This window comes from Gymnoscopelus microlampas (assembly GCF_963454915.1).
Source record: "Gymnoscopelus microlampas genome assembly, chromosome: 14".
NCBI lineage: Eukaryota > Metazoa > Chordata > Actinopteri > Myctophiformes > Myctophidae > Gymnoscopelus > Gymnoscopelus microlampas.
In genome coordinates, this window is record NC_139951.1 from 18,372,212 (window position 1) to 18,391,118 (window position 18,907).

The 18,907-nt window shown below is 42.9% G+C and overlaps 1 protein-coding gene across 4 annotated transcripts in view; it reads left to right on the plus strand.

Annotated features, from left to right (window-relative positions):
- Positions 1–18,907, plus strand: part of plce1 (phospholipase C, epsilon 1) — a 113,274-nt gene that overhangs the window by 42,133 nt on the left and 52,234 nt on the right. For 3 of the 4 annotated variants that reach the window (XM_084079341.1, XM_084079342.1, XM_084079343.1), the window contains exons 7-8: positions 14,798–14,952; positions 15,617–15,784. In XM_084079341.1, the coding sequence (XP_083935467.1) occupies positions 14,798–14,952; positions 15,617–15,784 (323 nt within the window). Of the gene's footprint in view, positions 1–4,887; positions 5,095–14,797; positions 14,953–15,616; positions 15,785–18,907 lie in introns of those variants that run through there. The other variant, XM_084079344.1, reaches the window with a different exon arrangement.

An 18,907-nucleotide genomic window follows, 5' to 3' on the forward strand; every position in this document is an offset into this window, starting at 1 on the left:
CACTTTGAGAGCCACTGCTGTGCATCATGGAGATTTGTTTCTAGGATGGTTTCCTTGGCATTGTTGTTCCCTGGTCTCTCTCTCTCTCCTCTCTCTGGTCTGTGTGTGGGTCAGTTGGCTAGTTGTTGTGTCCAGCTCCTCTGCACTGATGTAACTTATGACTTTAATGTAAGCTGATCCTCGTACATCTACTGCCTCTGGCCACATGCCAGGTGACAGGCTGTCTGTTCTGCACCACTGATGAGGTTTCACCGGCGCACGCATGCACGTACGTACGCACGTATGCACGCACGCACGCACGCACGCACGCACGCAGGCAGGCAGGCACGCACGCAGATCTACACAGATGGTTGAATTCAGTGTATGTTGGTTTTTGGTTGGTTTTTGACAACTTGCATAGATATATGACTTTTGGCCTTTCCATGACCTCCAAGTATTAATTAGACACACACACACACACACACACACACACACACACACACACACACACACACACACACACACACACACACACACACACACACACACACACACACACACACACACACACACACACACACACACACACTACATTAGGCTTCAACATTATGATGCAATAATTTTCTTTTTTTATAGGAGTCCGGGAAGTGGAATAGAACCAACACACACATACAGTACACACACACAGCTGCAGGCTTGGCAGTACTTAAAGTAGACGCGCGCACACACACACACACACACACACACACACACACACACACACACACACACACACACACACACACACACACACACACACACACACACACACACACACACACACACACACACACTAATCACACTCCTCTGACCCTATGCCAAAACAGTCCAGATATTTGATGAATGCCCATAACAGCATTTTGCTGTTCTGGGTTCTCCGGGAAGCAATTAAGGCTCCAGACCCACGCAGCCTCGTAGCTCCTCAAGAGGCCTTTTAGGGCCTGCCAATCACATCAGCAGGTGCTGTGTGTGTTCAAACTGAAAGTTGATGAGTCACTCTGTACAATGTAAACAGAAACTGAGGCCTCAGTGGCAGATGGATGCTCAATGTTTGGATGCTCAATGTTTTATCTCAGTGGTTCTCTAACTTTTTAATTTTATGGACCCCCCCCCCCCCATAACTCTGAGAGTATACAAATGGAACCAAATGGACCCTTACTGGGTCTGTTTGGTTCCATTTGTATACTCTCAGAGTTACAGACCTGTAAAGTGTTCCATTTGGAACCCCCCTCAAGGAACCCCTGAGGGACCATACTTTGAGAACCACTGTTGTATAAACACCCTCTTCCTGCCCTTCACACAGAACTGTGTGATCTCCTGTGGTGACATGGCCAGAATAGGAACGATAAGGTTCCTGTGGTTAAGACTGAGATGAGTCAGTGCAGTAGAATTTGTAAATGCTTAGCCTGTTTTGGCCGTACATAATTTATTTTGATTGGTACCGGTCATTGTCAGTCATTTCTGTGTATATTTAAGTTATTTTTCATACCGTCCCTGTTTTTGTTTACAAACCCTAAAAGGCAAACATTAATGTAATTTTGATTTACATGTTCCAATGTTCAATGCCAAAAACACAATTAAACCGTTAACTTAATCAGCAATTATTTGCACAACAATTAATCGTCAACAACTTAAACATGATCATGATGATCGCCCTAGTCTATGAGTGTGTATAAAACCGTTTTATCCTCATAGAATTTTGTTCATTTCGGCACGACCTGCCGAATCCAGAATAATTGTTTGGAGTATGCTGCAGGCTTAACTGCGCGTACGAATGTTCCTCGTCAACTTTCCTGGTTAAATAAGAGTTGATGGAGCTTGAATTAATTCAAATGATAAATTGAGTGAGTTTATAGGTTATCCAGAGCTGTCCGTGGTCGTTGTTTTTTCATTTTATCAATTCTTCAAGGGGATGTCACTTTCATTATACCAAAGTTGAGGAGGTCTTGTCCAAGCTTTAGTTCTAAAGCAAATAATGTTTGCTTTTATTTGACCATGTATGGTGCTAGTCCTGTGCTCAGTGTTCAACCCCTAATAAGTGACCATTTCTCTGTAGTATCTTTGATGATACAGCAAATACTGCCAAAATAGCTCAACCCCATCAATATGTTATAGCTGTGGACTGTAGCCTGTGCTAGCATCGATGATTAAGACAGCTCAAAAAAGGACACAGCTTTTTGAGGAGTGCTGGCAATTAATTTTATCAATTTTATAGTGGTCTCAAGTCATTGACTTTTGAAGGCTTTTGTTTCATAGTTAAGGAACTACTTTTATCTTTTACATATGGTTTATATGAAATCATTTAATTTTATGATGGAAGTCAATGGGGCAATGATCGGGCTGAAATCTTGCCCTATGCTTTGATCTTGAATGATGTTCTGGGAGTTGTTCATCTGCAGCCAACCCGTAAGCCTGATTTATACTTAGTCAATCTACAAGCTCTTATGGGGGTCCCTGGCACAAAATGAAAACCTGTCCCTGAGCATGAAAATGTTTGAGAACCACTGGTCCAGCTCACATTGTGAGCTTGTGTATTGGCTATTTTCAGCGGAGGACACTGTGGTGCGATGGATTATAAATTAGGCATTAAATCTACACTCCCGGTTGGAGATAAGGCAGCAGCTATAGTCCAACACAACGTACCACATGCAGTCTATCAATGGCTCTGGTCCCAAATGCCTTGGAGGATTACCAGCACAAGGGTCTGTGTGGCTGTAGTAATATTTTCTGAGCTTTAGCATTAAGTGGTGATAGGTGGAATGTTTTTCTTTACATTCTCCAGCTGCCACGTGCGGCCGCAATGATCTGGAAACGCGTCCCTGGCTCCTCTGATGTGCGTCAGACGGTCATTGACATGTGCTGTATCTCTTGGTTGCGTGACACGTGCGTGTGATTTTAGACGGCGGGTCAGTAGAGAAGAGTGTTTTATGGTGAAGGTTGGTCAAGTCTATGGCCCCAACCTATTGCATAGGTTGGGGTGGGGCGGGAGGGGGGCCATTAGTCTAGGGCTGCAACTATCGTTTAACTTTCGTTTATCTTCTAAGTCTATCGATTACTTTTTTGATTAATTGAATAATCGGGGAGAAAAAAAGAGAAGAAAAATAATAACAATAATCAATGAATCGCCGCAAAAGTATTTGAATAGATTTTTTCCAATTGGCTTAATTGATTAGTCTTTGGCTAGTTAGGCTTTGTCCTACAATGGTGTCATGCTAAAATTGTCTAACTTGTAGAATAGCATATCTACAAGCTCACAACGCGTTGCATTGCGGTGCATTCTGAGCTTGTAGATTGTAGATGTGTTATTTTAGCTTTTTTATGATTTTTTGTTCTATCATAGATTAAAGCAGTTTGATTAACTGTTGCAGGCCTACATCGGTGTGGCAGGGCTGTGTTGTGATGGTAAACTCTTGACACCCATAAAACCAAATACTGGTGGTGGAGAAAATAAAGACAACAAGAATAGATGAGGGTAAGCCAAGGTCAAGGTGGACATGAGCCTGTGCACACAGTAAAATCTACGGTGTTGATTTAAAATCTGAGGGTGTAAAATGGACCCAAATGGACACTGTCAGAGTTAAATTAACACTAGGTATTTTACTGTCCTTGTGTAATGCACTATGTATACTGCATATATGTGCATTTATGCATGTATGCACTTATGTGTACATGCCGTGTTCTGTGTTTTAGAGAGACGGAGGCTTACTCGAACACGCAGATGTATCTGTATGCACAGGCACAAAATTAAATGCACGCGCGCACACACGCACATTCAGGTATAGAAACTGACAGATGGGGAGATCATAACTAACAACGTGTTTTTGTTTCATGGAGCTTCTGTGTCAACACAACACTGTTTATGTTAACACCTCGCTAATGCACTGTCCGTCGGATGGGCTTTTGTGTGTATTGAGCGTGGCCCTGTGTGCATGTGTTTGGCAGTGTTTGTTTATGTGTGTGTGTGTGTGTGTGTGTGTGTGTGTGTGTGTGTGTGGTGTGGGGGGGGGGGGGGGGTGTTGGCAAGTACACATCCACATCCAAGTGTGTGTGTTTTTTTGTGTTGAAACTATTTGGAAATGTCAGAACCAATCCAAAGATTTTAGGGTGGTCCTTATTGGGACGGTTTCAGGTTTGGTTTTCAGAGCAGTGGGGCGACGGTTTGTTACTGCAGGTTTTCTCCGCTGTTCTAGTCCAGTAGTTCTGAAAGTGGGGTCCGGGAACCCTCAGGGGTCCTTGAGGGAGTTCCAGGGGTTCCCCAGCAAAATGATCTTATACTGTAGATCTGTAGCCTACTTAACATTACTTCTGACAATTTAAATATAATATATATTGGCTATTTTCCCCCATCGTTCAGCCTGTGTGTGTGTGTGTGTGTGTGTGTGTGTGTGTGTGTGTGTGTGTGTGTGTGTGTGTGTGTGTGTGTGTGTGTGTGTGTGTGTGTGTGTGTGTGTGTGTGTGTGTGTGTGTGTGTGTGTGTGTGTGTGTGTGTGTGTGTGTGTGTGTGTGTGTGTGTGTGTACACTATGCAGTGAGTTGGCTCCTCTAACTCTAGCACATGGCTGTAAACTATGTATGCTGTCAGTGAAGAGTGGGAGGGGAGAAAAGGGAGGGAGAGAGAAATGGTTTGTTGAGGCGAGGGAGAGAGCGTAAAGCAGGTGAGAGAGAGTAGAATCACAATTCAAGTTAGAAAGTTCAAGTAATGAAAGAAATAGGGAGTGGGAGAAAGATATAGGAGGCTGGACAGTCAGAGAGAGAGAAAGAAAGAGAGAGAGAGAGGGAGAGAACGCAGAGAAACAGAAAGAGAGAGAGTGAGAGAGTGAGGCAGAGAGAGAGCACAGCAGAGAGAGAGGGCAAAAGAGAGAGTGGCAGAGAAAGGCAGGGGGAGAGAGAGCAAGAGAGAGAGAGAGAGGCAGAGGGAACAGCTGCAAGGGACTCTCAGCTGAAATGTGGACAAGTGTATTTGGTTCACTCGGGCACTGAGCTGTCAGTGTGGGAGGCAGAGCGACTGCCAACCTGACCGCTCAGCTGAATCTGTCAACCATGAAGCCCTCTCACAGAACGGACTACAAGCTGATCAGTGAGTACAGTACAGGCAACGGTGACTTAAGTCCACTGCATCCACTGGAGAGTAAAATCCTTAGTGTTAATTCAACTCTGAGAGTGTACAAATGTAACCAAATGGACCCAGTCAGGGTCTCTTTGGTTACATTCGTACACTCTTATTCGTTACAAATGGTTTTGACTGTGTGGGTTAGCAGATGATACATTGTCAATTTAACTCTTTGAGAGTGTAAATGTGGACCCAAATGGACCCTTATGTGCTGTGCTACCACTAATGTGTGTGTGTGTGAGCGGTGATTCTAAAAACACTCGTATGAATAGAAAGTGAACTTATCGATGTTCATTAAGGTTTCTATTATGCGACACCTGAGGTGCCTCACGCACTGCTCAAATCAAATGAGAGGAATTAAATGCTTGTTGCGTGTTCTCGTGTTCAATAGGTAGTCAGCCTTCTCGTCCTCCCAGTGGGGCATCCTAGGAAATAGGATTAGGTAGCTACAGAAGCGTTAAAAACAATTTTGTCTGCATCAGTTTTTGATGATCGGAAGATGCGTAGTCCAAATATGCATCATATACACGATATATTAGACAAGGAATATTAGATATGGGATTATCTTAATGACGTGATAATATTTTTATGGGCAAATATTCAAGCTTTTGTCATGCTATTTTGAAGTGAGCCTATCAGGTCAGTTGACCTGTTGTGCTGTCAAATCGTTGCTGTCAGGCAGATACCTCGGATCTCCGCATTTCAACTTTTGATGTTTTCTCATGAATGAATGTCCTAATTCGTCATACAAAAGTTGTCGCCCAAAAGTAGTGAAAATAGTAGATCTATAAGCTCACAACAACATGTCACAATGCAACGCATTGTGATCTTGTAGAGCGTGGCTATTTTCACTACTTTTAAATAGTAGTTTTACTTTTTAAACTATAAAAGGAACGGTTTTGGACATACAAGGTTTCCACCCTTGAAAAACCCACCCTTGAAATGCTAAATGTCGGCTGGCAGGTGTCTGAAGTTCTGCATGGGGCTGTATATAGTGGTCTTTGGGGGGTCTTGGTGTATTCTGGAAGAGCTCACATATTATCAAAGAACTCATTCTGTCTTACTTCACTCTTTGTTTGCTCCATTATGCAGATTTAAGACTTGTTTGAGGTTTAAGGATGGTCGTTTATCTGTCGTAGCCCTCCCCTTTTATGCGTGTTGAGTGTACAGTATGTGTGTACACATACGGTATGTGAGTCAGCAGAGAAACTCCCTACAGTAACTCAACATTGTCAAGAAATCGATGTGCATTGCTACTGCTGCCACCGTTGGAGGGGGGGGTGGGTGTATGTGTGTGTGTGTGTGTGTGCGCTCGCGCGCACGTGCATGCGTGCCCGTGCACACACACGCCTCACTTCAGTCCTTCCATTTGTGTGTGTGTCTGCTTGCTTATTTGTTTGCTCTTGTGTGTATACTCTATACTGTGTGTAAGTTAACACTAAGGATACTGTGTGTGGGAGAGTGTGTGAATCCACGTTTTATTTCCTGGTTGAGTTGGCGTTTCCAGAACTGGTTGTTCACATTCTACCAGTTCTTAAACACAACACCATGGCACAATGATAGCTTTGTTTCCATCTTAAAGGAATTGGCGTGACAATATAGTTATAGGTTGTATGTCGTAATGATGTTATTATTTTGCCAATTCCGTGGGTCAGGACCCAGATTTTTTTACAGGCTTACTCATAGCAGAGCCCCACATGAGGACCGTGCCAATGTGTTTAATAGCTTCGGGTTACTTTCAAGTTTCCGCAGACTTGTAACTCTGCTTCAGCATAACTCTTAATTGATTACTACCGATGTCCTGCCCGTCACGGAGAAAGTAAACAATTACGTTTTATTCCGCTGTTCATGTCTGGAATATGTCACTGGAGTGGCAAGCACCTCACCAATCTAAGAATATGTTTATTCCTGGATGCCAGGATGAGAGTCTGTTTTTTTGTGTAGGAAGGAAGGAAGGAAGGAACACATGGTTCAAGATTTTGTATTGAAATTATATATATATTTTTCAAAGTCTGTTGTCAACTGTAGTCCAATGATTTATTTGTTTTGGCTTTGTGCATTATATTTACTGAATGATGAATGTTATTCTTGGAGTCTAGGGCAGACAGTCCAGTTAGTGTTTTAAACCTGATAAACTTGCCCATAAGATAAACAATAATAATAATGATAATAATACATCAAACCTATATTGTTATTTCAAAACATTACTAATAACTAATAACATAATAAACTAAATGGTGTGATTCATTTGTAGATAATGTTGTACTATCTTTTAAAAGGTCATTGGGAAATTAATTTATCTGACTTTATAATGGTGTATTGCACCTGTTTGAGTGACCTACAAAGCCTAGTATCAAACTTGTCATCGAATGCATTGATTGTGTCTGTCTGTCTGCCTGTCTGCCTGTCTGTCTGTCTGTCTGTCTGTCTGTCTGTCTCTCTGTCTGTCTCTCTGTCTGTGTTCAAGGCTCCTCTGCTTTGCCTTAAAAATTGCTTGTGATTCACCCAAACAAGCCTGATAGTTGTTGAAAGATTCCACCTACAGGTATTACAGTTCCTATTGACTTTCCATTGTGTCTCACTGCTTGACTTCATTGGTACATCCAGAACAGGTACATCAGACTAACAAAAAGGTTCTCCTTGTTCCTTTTGGATTAAATATAGTTCCAAACCTATATGCCAATATGCCATGGCCCACAGAGAATACTTGTGGCCATGGCATTATTTAGAGAGGCATATTTTCTCATCTCCAAGGAGTAAAACCTGGTCACTACTTAATGCACAGAGTGTCTATAGGGTGGGACTTCCATCATTTGCACTTCCCTTGGAAACTGTCGTTTTCGACCAATCACAACACGTGTTTCATGCACAGAGAATGTAAACAGATCCGTCACTTCCTTGGGTGGTACTTCCGCCAAATTCCAGTACTTCCGTTAACTTTAGACTTTAGACACTCAACAGGCTAGGTCTTGCCCATCGTGAAAGGTTTCTATCCAAAGAGCTTATTGCCCCAAAATATGAATAAACATAGCACATTTAATGGTCGCTGAGTGGCCATGGCATATTGTACAGTAAGCAGGATAATCCACTCTGAAAAAGAACGCACGCAAGGCAACCCTCCTCCACTTCACGTTGGAGGGTTATTATTTGCCAATACATACTGCATTACTTTTCAATAACTGCACAGCTCGACATAGATGATCCCTTACTTAGGGGATAATGGGGTAAGATAAACCACTTTTTGGACGTTTTGCATTAGTTGACGTCATAGGTCTTGGCACTTTTGTATCCAGGAGCTGTTTGGGCTCTGTTTTATGGTTGTTTTATGGTTGATTGGGTTTAGAGTTGTACCTGATTTATACTAGTTGCGTGCTGGTGTCACAACCGAAAATAGCAGATCTACTATATCCGGCTTTAGGGTTAGTGTTGGAAATGGCAGAAAACTGAAAATGGTATTCATAAAATCGCTGGCCTAAAATGTCGACGTCCTTACAAGTATAGTAATACAAACGTATGTGTGTGAGTGCCTGTATGTGAGGGGCCTTAGGTGTGTGTGTGTGTGTGTGTGTGTGTGTGTGTGTGTGTGTGTGTGTGTGTGTGTGTGTGTGTGTGTGTGTGTGTGTGTGTGTGTCACTGAGGAGGCATTAGATTCCCAGCTGGATGTGTGCTCAATAAGCGGAGCACTCTGACGGCTCACTGAACAAAGATGCTGCGGGTTCATATCCATTTTACAACAATATACTGTGTCATCATCACCCCCTGCCCCCCTTATTTCCTGTGTCTCTCTGGTGCATCTAATTTGCCAAATCAGGAACACAATGATCAACTCAATGATCAACTCAAAAATAAAGGAAGAATCTTTAAAAAGGATGTTCAGCCTATCTGCTCCCTCCCTCCACCATCACCTTTCTGAACAGGATCTATGCAGACATTGGCCTGACACACACATATTGTGCACACACACGCACGTACACACTGATAAAGGGCTCCTTTTTCAGCATGCAGATGAGCATCCTCTCCCCCTGTTTCATGCTCACTAAAATTCTATATTATTCATCATTTACATCAGTGGTTCGAAAGCCGGACGTTGGGATCCAAAACTGATCTTTGCCAGGCCGGGTGGAACTCCATATTTAGGCAAGAGTCAGTGGTATGGCTGAGGTTATAAATTCACACACAAAAACACACAGTTGTCGTTGACGGATTTGAAAAATATTCAGGGGTTGAGGTCATTGGCCTTTGAAATAAATTTGATGCTGATTGGTGCAGTGGTTTGTGAAATGAACACAGATGCGGGTAAAAACCTGGCAGAGATAATAAAGATGTATTATCTTAGGACTTACTGGTGGAGAGGGCGGCTCTTACCTATGTGTTAATGCACCTTCACTTTTAAATAATTGTAATGGCCTATTACAGGACACATCTGAAACTGACAGCTTGCTCTGACTGGGTCCCTGCCTGCTTGGATAAAAGGGATAATTAGCATAATTAATTAAGTAGTCATGAAATTCATGTGACCCATGAAATGATTTCCACTTCAAAAGGACTGCTGGGGAAGAGGAGCCAGCAGTCCGAGGGCCAGCGTACAGCCTGAAGAGACTGAAGGTTGGACACTGGGTTATTATAGTTATAGTTACGAAATAACCAAAACTAGGAGTGCAAAACTAACCAAAATGCAAAATTATAGTATATTACAAAATTATGCAATATTGCAGCATTACATTTTTTGACCGCTTCTCGCTTTCTGTACATGCCATCATTTATAATTGGCCAAGAAATATATTTATTTAGATAATGAGGCCCGACGATCGCCCCAATGGATCGTGCTAGTGCTCATATTTTACTGAAAGCTAATGAAGAACGATCGGCGAGATGTTCTTCATGGTGTGATCCGGCAGGTAAAGCAACAAGTGGAGAAAGAGAGAATATCCTATGATATGAGTTGATGAACCCAGCTTAAAGCCACATCACTGTATACGTGCTTCAGGGTGACAATTTTTCTTTCAACATTATGCAATTTTGAGCGTGTGAAAATTATAGATTATTAAAAGAAAAATGTGATGCCAGATGGGTACAGCTGTTTTCTATACAATTTATTTTACGCTGCTTGCCAAAATAAAATGTTTGTGTGTGGGGGGTGAGAGACATGCAGGACGATACACACTGGACTAGTGGTCAGTAGGGTCATATGGAAAGATTTGCTCCAGTGTGCATCTTGATCTGTGTTGTGGTTCTACACCAGTGGTTCTCAACCTTTTCAGGCCACGACCCCCTAAAATAATCATATTTGAACTGGGGACCCCCACCCTGACAAACACTTGGAATTGTAGGAGTTGAGGCGTTACATTATGTTTGACTCGGTTCCACTTCTAAATATTGTGTCACAATTTTTGCTTCTTTCTTATATTATTTGACAATTTGGCCAATATTTGATAATTTTTTATAGTATGTTGATTTATTTTAATGCAGTAATGGTCTTTTTTTTGTTTTGGAAAAAAACACATCAATGGCAGAGAATGAGTTAAATTGTCACTTCACTGTCATCTGGGGACCCCCCCAAAAATCATGTGGGGACCCCCACAGGTTGAGAACCACTGGTCTACTCCGTAAAACCTTGTTTGTGTCCATATTTCAATCTAAAAGTAATTACAACCGCTTGTGGTGTAGGTAAGTGTCCTAGCCCGATTATTAACTGTGCGTTTCTTAGGTAAATAACATCCCTTGGTCAGTACAGTTTACATAAACTACCTCTGGTCTTTCTCTCGAGGCTACAGTATGTAGTGTAGCTGGATTCTGCTATAGTGCTCAGTGTGATAGAGAACATACACACCTGCTGGACTGTGTAAACCGCACAACTACACTCCCTCCACTTAAACCTTCCTCCCTATCTCTGTCTTTATCGCTCAGTCTCAGCGCACTCCCCAGCTCTCTCTTCCTCTCTCGTTTCCTGTGTCTCGCTCTCTCGCTCTCGGGATGTGCCTTTATTTCCTTTTTTTTTAGGGAATTGAGGATTCCCATACATTTTCCAGTGGAGGATTACTGTTGTCTTGGCTTTTTGCTTTTTCTGATGACATCCCTGACCCCCCCTCTCTCTCTCTCACTCTCACTCTCTCTTCCCCCCCTGCTTCTGCCTCTCTGCTCTATTATAATCCTGCAATTCAACTTCATCCACTTGTTCCCCCCCAAACAATTTTGATATCACGCCTACATTTTGTTCAAACCTCAAGCCAATCGGTACACATTATCTCTATAGTCATGTCATTTATCTGTCCGATTTGTCATATTTCATTATGATTGGCTTCCAAAGTTCAGGGGAGTGTGCCGTTTTGCACAAAATGCCAAATGCTTCAAATGGGCCTCATGGTGGCGCTATAACAGGTCGCACAACAGCCCTGGGTAGGCAACCCGGTCTGGTGGGGATCTGTGCTCAGAAGAGTGCAATTTTCTTTTTCTATTTTCTCTCTGACTGACTCTCTCTTCCTCTCACACACACACACACACACACACACACACACACACACACACACACACACACACACACACACACACACACACACACACACACACACACAAAGCTGTTAAGCCAGCTCCACAAATCAAACTACAAATACTTTTTTTTCTCCTGCAGAGCAGTAACTGCTGTTACCATGGCTACCTGTAGCACATCTCAAGGGTTACCCAGGACATAGGACATGGTGTGTGTGTGTGTGTGTGTGTGTGCGTGTGTGCGTGCGTATGTGTGCTTTTCCGTGTGTCGGACAGGCGACAATTACCACAACGTGTGTGTGTCTAATTCCTGGTACTCAATGTATGGTGTGTGTTTCCCAGTGCTAGCCTTCATGGCACTGCGCTGTAAACAAAGTGCAAAACATTAATCCTAAATGACATAATCATTGGACAAACAGGACAACGGGGTGCCTGGGGGCTCAGCCAGTTTGTGCACTGACCACCTGCACCCTGTGAGTTGTGAGGAGCCATGTTTGAATCCGACTCCTGGTATTATGTCTTTGCATCTCCCCTCTCTCACTCTCTGCCTTTGCTTTCCTGTCTCTTTTCCTGTCTTTTCCTATCTCAGTGGTTAACAAACTTTTTATGGAGTTACAGACGTGTAAGGGTCCATTTGGAACCCTGAGGGTCCCTGGACCACACTTTGAGAACCACTGTCCTATCTGAATAAAACAGAAAAACAAATCTCTACCACTTAGCCAGTGTACATCAGAACTCATCGTGTTGCAACAGATTGTGAGCGTGTGGTTGTATTTCTGCTATTATGACATGTCCAGGATAGGGACTCTATAGTGTTCAAAAAATACAGAATGATTCCACTGAATCACTTAAACTTTAGATGACACATGACTCTTTATATTCTAAAGACGATATTTTCAAAATAGCGGTGAGCTGCTATTGTGCCCTCCATCGGTCAGGTACATACACTGATGAACCTCCAACCAACTCCAACCTTTAGTCACTGTCAAAGCAGTTAGCAGGATTCCCTTCAGCCCATGTAAACACACAGACAGATATACATTATTAGTAATAATTTACATTACGCTCAATGTTCATCAGAGTAATACAAACGGCATTCCGATTTTCAGCTTTTTTGCCGTGGGTTTTGAACACAATCCAAGTCTCTGTGTGTGTGTGTATGCACGCAGTATGTTTGCATATACCACTGAGTGCAAAGTCCAGCAGAGCTGTTTCTATCTTGGAGGAAGAGCAGTTTCAGCTTCACCCAGCTGATGGCTGTTCAGATGGTCATGATGAGTGCTCGGGTGGGTAGGGTTTTGGGGACTTGCATGGCAATGGTTAAACCATTAAAACCGGGAAAGCATCTGTGATGTCATGTGATATCATATTACATTTTAGCGTTGGCTATTTTTGAACATTTTTGAAAAATCTTGAAAGTGTTTGAAAAATGTTGAATAATTTTGAATTACAAAAAAATGTGAGAACTGCTGATTTAGAAGGCATTTTGCAGAATCGGCCTCAGGTCTTAATGGGTTAAGAAATTGTACTGGTTTACCTGGTAGCACAAGCTCCAATGTAGACCATGTCTGTCTGTCTGTCTGTGCATGCGCATGCGCATGCGCATGCGCATGCGCGTGTGTTCCCTGTCCAAACACACAGACAGACTAATGGTCTGGACTGAAACTCAAACACAGCAGCTGAGTGGAGATCGATTTTTGCTTCTCTCCAGTGACTGAGGTGTGGTGAGTCATCAGAGAGAGGCTAACCGTTAGAGGGCAGCTTGTTTGTCCCCAACATTTATAGACACAGGTAGCAGTCACGTCACTCACCGCAGTGAGAGCACTGAATCGATGTTATTGACGACGTCAAAAGTAGCCTTGAGAGGAATCTCATTACATGCAATAACAAAATGGTCATTGGAACTGAATAATTTTCCTATTGGAGGTGTAAGCTTAGGGGTTAAGAAAGAGGTCTGTACCGGTTTAGCCTGACAGGGGAGTACTGTAAGTTAAAAGGCAGAACAATAACATTGAATTTTCCTTTGTTTTGTATAAACTTTTAAACGGTTGCATCCTTTATTAGGTAATAAAAGGAATTACACTCCAAGTAATGAGTGCCTCATTTACCAAAGGGTGAAACGTTTAACAAATGGTACATCAGTGGTTTTTGTCAGACAACAGAGTAACCAGAGGTGTTGCCAAAATGTCTACTAAAATAGATGTTACATGTAGGTAGTTACATTCTAAGAAGAGAACAAACAGTCAAGTGTTTTGTTCTGTTTCTCTTCTATACTTTGTTTACCTGCTTCTCTCTGTCCTTCAGTCTGTCCGTCCAGACCATGAGCTATAGCTTTAGAAAGATTGCATTAGAAAACAAGGGCAACCTAGAGGTGTGCATAGTTGAGCCACTTTTGACCTCTGGCGACCAAATTACACTTAACCCCCATATGTCAGGTATTGAGTTAGAGATCTAATGTACAGCATGAAGGTTCATGGCCGTAATGTGACGATAATACAGTGCATTGAGTCATTTCAGACAGTCAAACAAACAAGCTGGAAGGGCGCACACCAATAGTTCAGAGGTGCTGACCACTGAGCAAAAGCATATACAGTATATGAAAGAAGAGGTTGCAAACTCCTTCGAGCTGTGCGACCTCTTCTTTCATTTTCATGTCATTTCAGACCGTGGCATACAGTCACACACACAAACACATAAGCCTCAATACATTAGGTAAGCAATCATCTAAACCCATATAAACCCTATACGTAGTTGATCGGATTCCCAAGGGCCCTATACTAGGCCCCCTCAGTTTTTATTTTTATTTTTTATATTCTTTTGGGCTTTTCTGCCTTTTATTTATAGTGGAGATGGACAGGAAACAGGGAGAGAGAGATGGGGAGAGACATGTAGCAAAGATCGTCAGGAACGGGACTCAACCCGCGATGCGCTGTCAGGCGACATTAGAGCCTATGTGCCCGGACTGCTAGGCCAGCGGTCCGGGCCACCCCCTCCAGTTTTGTCTCTACGTGAAAACAGCCGAACTACAAGCTCACATGTTAGCCCCAGAATAGGGTCGTTAGGGTTTAAATAGCCTCGATATCCAGGCTTTTATTTTCCTTCGTGTTTTGCTAGGTTCAAAGTGGTTAGGTCTCAACTATTGATTGATTTGAAATTGTCTCTCTCTCTCTTTGTGTCCATGCAGAGCGTCAGCTGGCTAACAGTATGACCAGTAGCAGCTCTCTGCCCCCCAGTGTCAGTGGGATCAGCAAGGAGCTGGCCGAGCTGCGTCATCTGGTCCAGTTCCCCGAGGAGATCGCATGCATCCTCACCCAACAGGAGCAGCAGCTGTACCAGCGGGTGGGTGGGAAGCATGCACGCGCGCACACACACAAACAAACAAACACAGACATGCACAACACATTCAATATGTGTGTATACACACACACACACACACACACACACACACACACACACACACACACACACACACACACACACACACACACACACACACACACACCCACAACTTTCATTCATTTCATATACCCTTACCCTACCCCAGCCCTAACCCCCATTTTTGAGATGGATGTAAATTCTAAATGGATTTAGAAAACAATATACCTTTTACAGCCTGTGCCTTAGACAGCTTCATTGACTTCACTTCTGGTATTTCGAGCAGGATCAAAATGTCTGTGTCGATGGACACAGATTTTCTTGTAGAGATTGTAATAACAAGAGGAGAGTGATGCAGTATAATTATGAGAGCAGATTGAATTAGACATCTTTGACAGTAGTAACCCACACATAATCACACACGCACTCTGCAGTGATTGTGATTCATTCTTGTACAGTAATTGTTATATTACTAATCTCAGTATTTTGCATCAGATTTGCCTCTTTGTTTTCTTGGTCTCTTATTTCCATTCTTTTGTTTTATTATGCACTGAATATGTTTTCTCAGGGAGCATCTCGTATTTCATCTTATCTAACCATCCATCCGTCTATATATCTCTGTGTCCAGGTCTTTCCTCTGGACTACCTCTGTTTCCTCACACGAGACCTGGGCAGCCCTGAATGTCAAACCAGACGCCACCCCAACCTCAAGGCCTCGCTGTCGGCACCCGCCATGCCCACCCAGAATGCACAGCGTAGCAATGCTGTGGAGGACCTGGTGGCACGCTTCAACGAGGTGAGGAGAGATCACTCCAAGAGAATTCAGAGATTTAGAGATTGTAGTTTCCAAAGTGGTTCAGTTTCATGTGGTTCAGAATTGCATGATTCACTTAAGAGCCACCTCCACTCTGAGATTAGACTTGATTCTGTAGGATTTCAGGCAGTTTAACTCAACTGTTGTTGATGTGATCCGATCATATGCAATTAACTTAGACTCCATTCCGTGCTCCGTTTGTTTGAAGCTCCTTGATGCGTCGCACATTTTTGGCACGTTCACTGCCGAACCATGCTTGGAATCACTGCCTTCTAAGGGCTGTGCTGGCTTAAACCTGCTCAGGTTTACCCCTGGGTTTCTCTCTCACACAGCCAAGCGCTGGCTCAGTTTAATCATAATTTCTCTTTATTCTCTCTCTCTCTTCAGTCCTAGAGGACTCTAGGGGAAATGTCTTTATAAAAGCCAAGTAACAGAGGGAAGGTAACAATAGTCTGATGTTAAATAACGGTCTGAGATGTGGAGGCAATGCTGACGCACCAATGTTGCAGAAGATGAATAGGTGTTTTTTTTCATGAGAATAGAATATAGGCAGCATCAACTTTGTCTAATTTAGTTAACATAGCTGGCTTTATAGACCATAGATTTGGTGGGGAAAAAATAATACTGATACATTTACATGGCATCCTCTGAGAGACAGTAAGACACCTTGTGATGTGATGCTAATTTGTTTGGGGAATGCACATTTAAGCAGTCATTTCCTATACTTGTGTACTGTATCCTTTATCCTTTATACCAGTCACACCAACTCAAATCATAAAATAAGCGCGCACGCACGCACGCACGCACGCAGGCGCGCATGCACACACACACACACACACACACACACACACACACACACACACACACACACACACACACACACACACACACACACACACACACACACACACACACACACACACACACACACACACACGCACACACACACACACAGAGGTGTGTTGGTAATTTGGTGTGTTGGTAACTTGAGCCCTGAAGAGTCTTTTATGCTGAGTGATTCTAAGCATAAACAATCAAAATAATACAGTACTGTTTACACACACACACACACACACAAACACGCACACACACACACACACACACACACACACACACACACACACACACACACACACACACACACACACACACACACACACACACACACACACACACACACACACACAGATATTGGTAGACCCTCGTGAGTGAGAGTGATGATGTCATCTTTATGTTGCATGCCTTTAACATCAGCTGGTTTTCATTTAAGTCAGGGAGAAAAGAGACAGAACCAAATAACAGTTTTCCCCTAATGTGCATTCTATCCATATATGGGCATAATGGAATGAGTTTCAAATGACATCATTAGATCCGTGTGGGTCACTGACAGAGCCTTAAATTACTTTTTGATGCTGACATGCAGCATCGTACCATCCTACCTATAATGATATAGGTAACAATAAATCACTTGGTTGACAAAATGATACTCGCACATATACAGTACTTGTACCCCCACTCCCACTCATTGTTGAGACAGAGGCGTTTGAAAATAACCCTCTTTCAGCAAACACATTGTTGTTTAAGTGTGATTCTGTGACTTTTCGACCCATGTATGGCAGTTGAGAGGATAGGATGGAGAGAGGTTATTGAAGAGAGAGGGGGGGGGTTGTTCCTGTCCAGAGCGTTTAGCTTTGACAGGCACAGTATGTGCTCATGTGTTGAGTTTGTAATAGCTCCCTGTCAACCTTGGTTATGTAATGCATGCATCAAGGGGAAACTGACCCCCATAGTTCAACTAATAACATACACACAGAATGAGACAGACAGACGGACTCACACAATCATACACAGACATAGATGCGGGCATGTGCGAGCGTGCACAGACTGCACACACACACACACACACACACACACACACACACACACACACACACACACACACACACACACACACACACACACACACACACACACACACACACACACACACACACATATCAAAGTGAGGTCGACTTGTACTGAGCAGTGCAGACTCTTCTCTTCTCTACGTGACGGCATGTAGTACAAGTTGGCACTTTGACTCACTGATCCTGCTGCCAATCAACTGGGTCAGCCAAAAAGGACACGCACGCGCATGTGCGCTCACACACGAACAACACACACACACACACACACACACACACACACACACACACACACACACACACACACACACACACACACACCTTTTCTTTTTATTATTCTTGCTTGTTTGTTGTTTTCTCTTGCTGTCACATTGAGTCTGTCTTCCTCCTCGTTTCTCTGTGTCTGAGTTTCCTCCGACTGCTCTACTATCTCTATAAGTTCTCTCAAACACACAACCGTGCACAGACACTTTTATGGTGTAGACTGTAGAGCCATCTGGAATAACATAAGAGGTGCCAACTATGTGCTGCCATGTACCAACCGTCCACTGCCAGGGGTGCCCACATTGTTTACCATTATACCATAATAACACAAGGACATGTAACTAATAGCAGAGAGCCAACTGCTCATCCTCACATTCACAGGTTGACCTCAAATTAGATAATAAGAAATACTGAGTATTTCCCATGAGAAACAAGTGCACATCCCTGACTTATAATTGGATTACAGAAAAACGCTGATATTGTATTTAATAGAAACAATAGGCCTTAATAACTACTAACATTATACTAATGTGATTTTATACAATGCTTTGATACTCTTTTGCATCTAAAGGCATAGTATGTAACTTTGCCCTTTTGTTTACATAACAAAACAATATATATTTTCTTTACCATATCATTTCCCTCTAGCAGTATATATCAACCACTGGAGTGTGGTGGTGTTTACCCTCAGAAACACATTGTCCTCTCGCTGTATTTTGGTGTTTTCACCAAAATACAGAGGGAGGACAATGTGTGCATTTTTTTTAAATTATTAACATTTTTTGATACCTCGATCACATCTTGCGGGGGAACTTTTCAGCTTCACCCAGCTGAGTGCTGCCCACAGAGTAGCATGGAGGGGGGAGCAGTTAGGGGTTAAGTATCTTGCTCAGGTACACTTCAACACATTGCTGAGGGTTGGAATCGTACCTGGGAC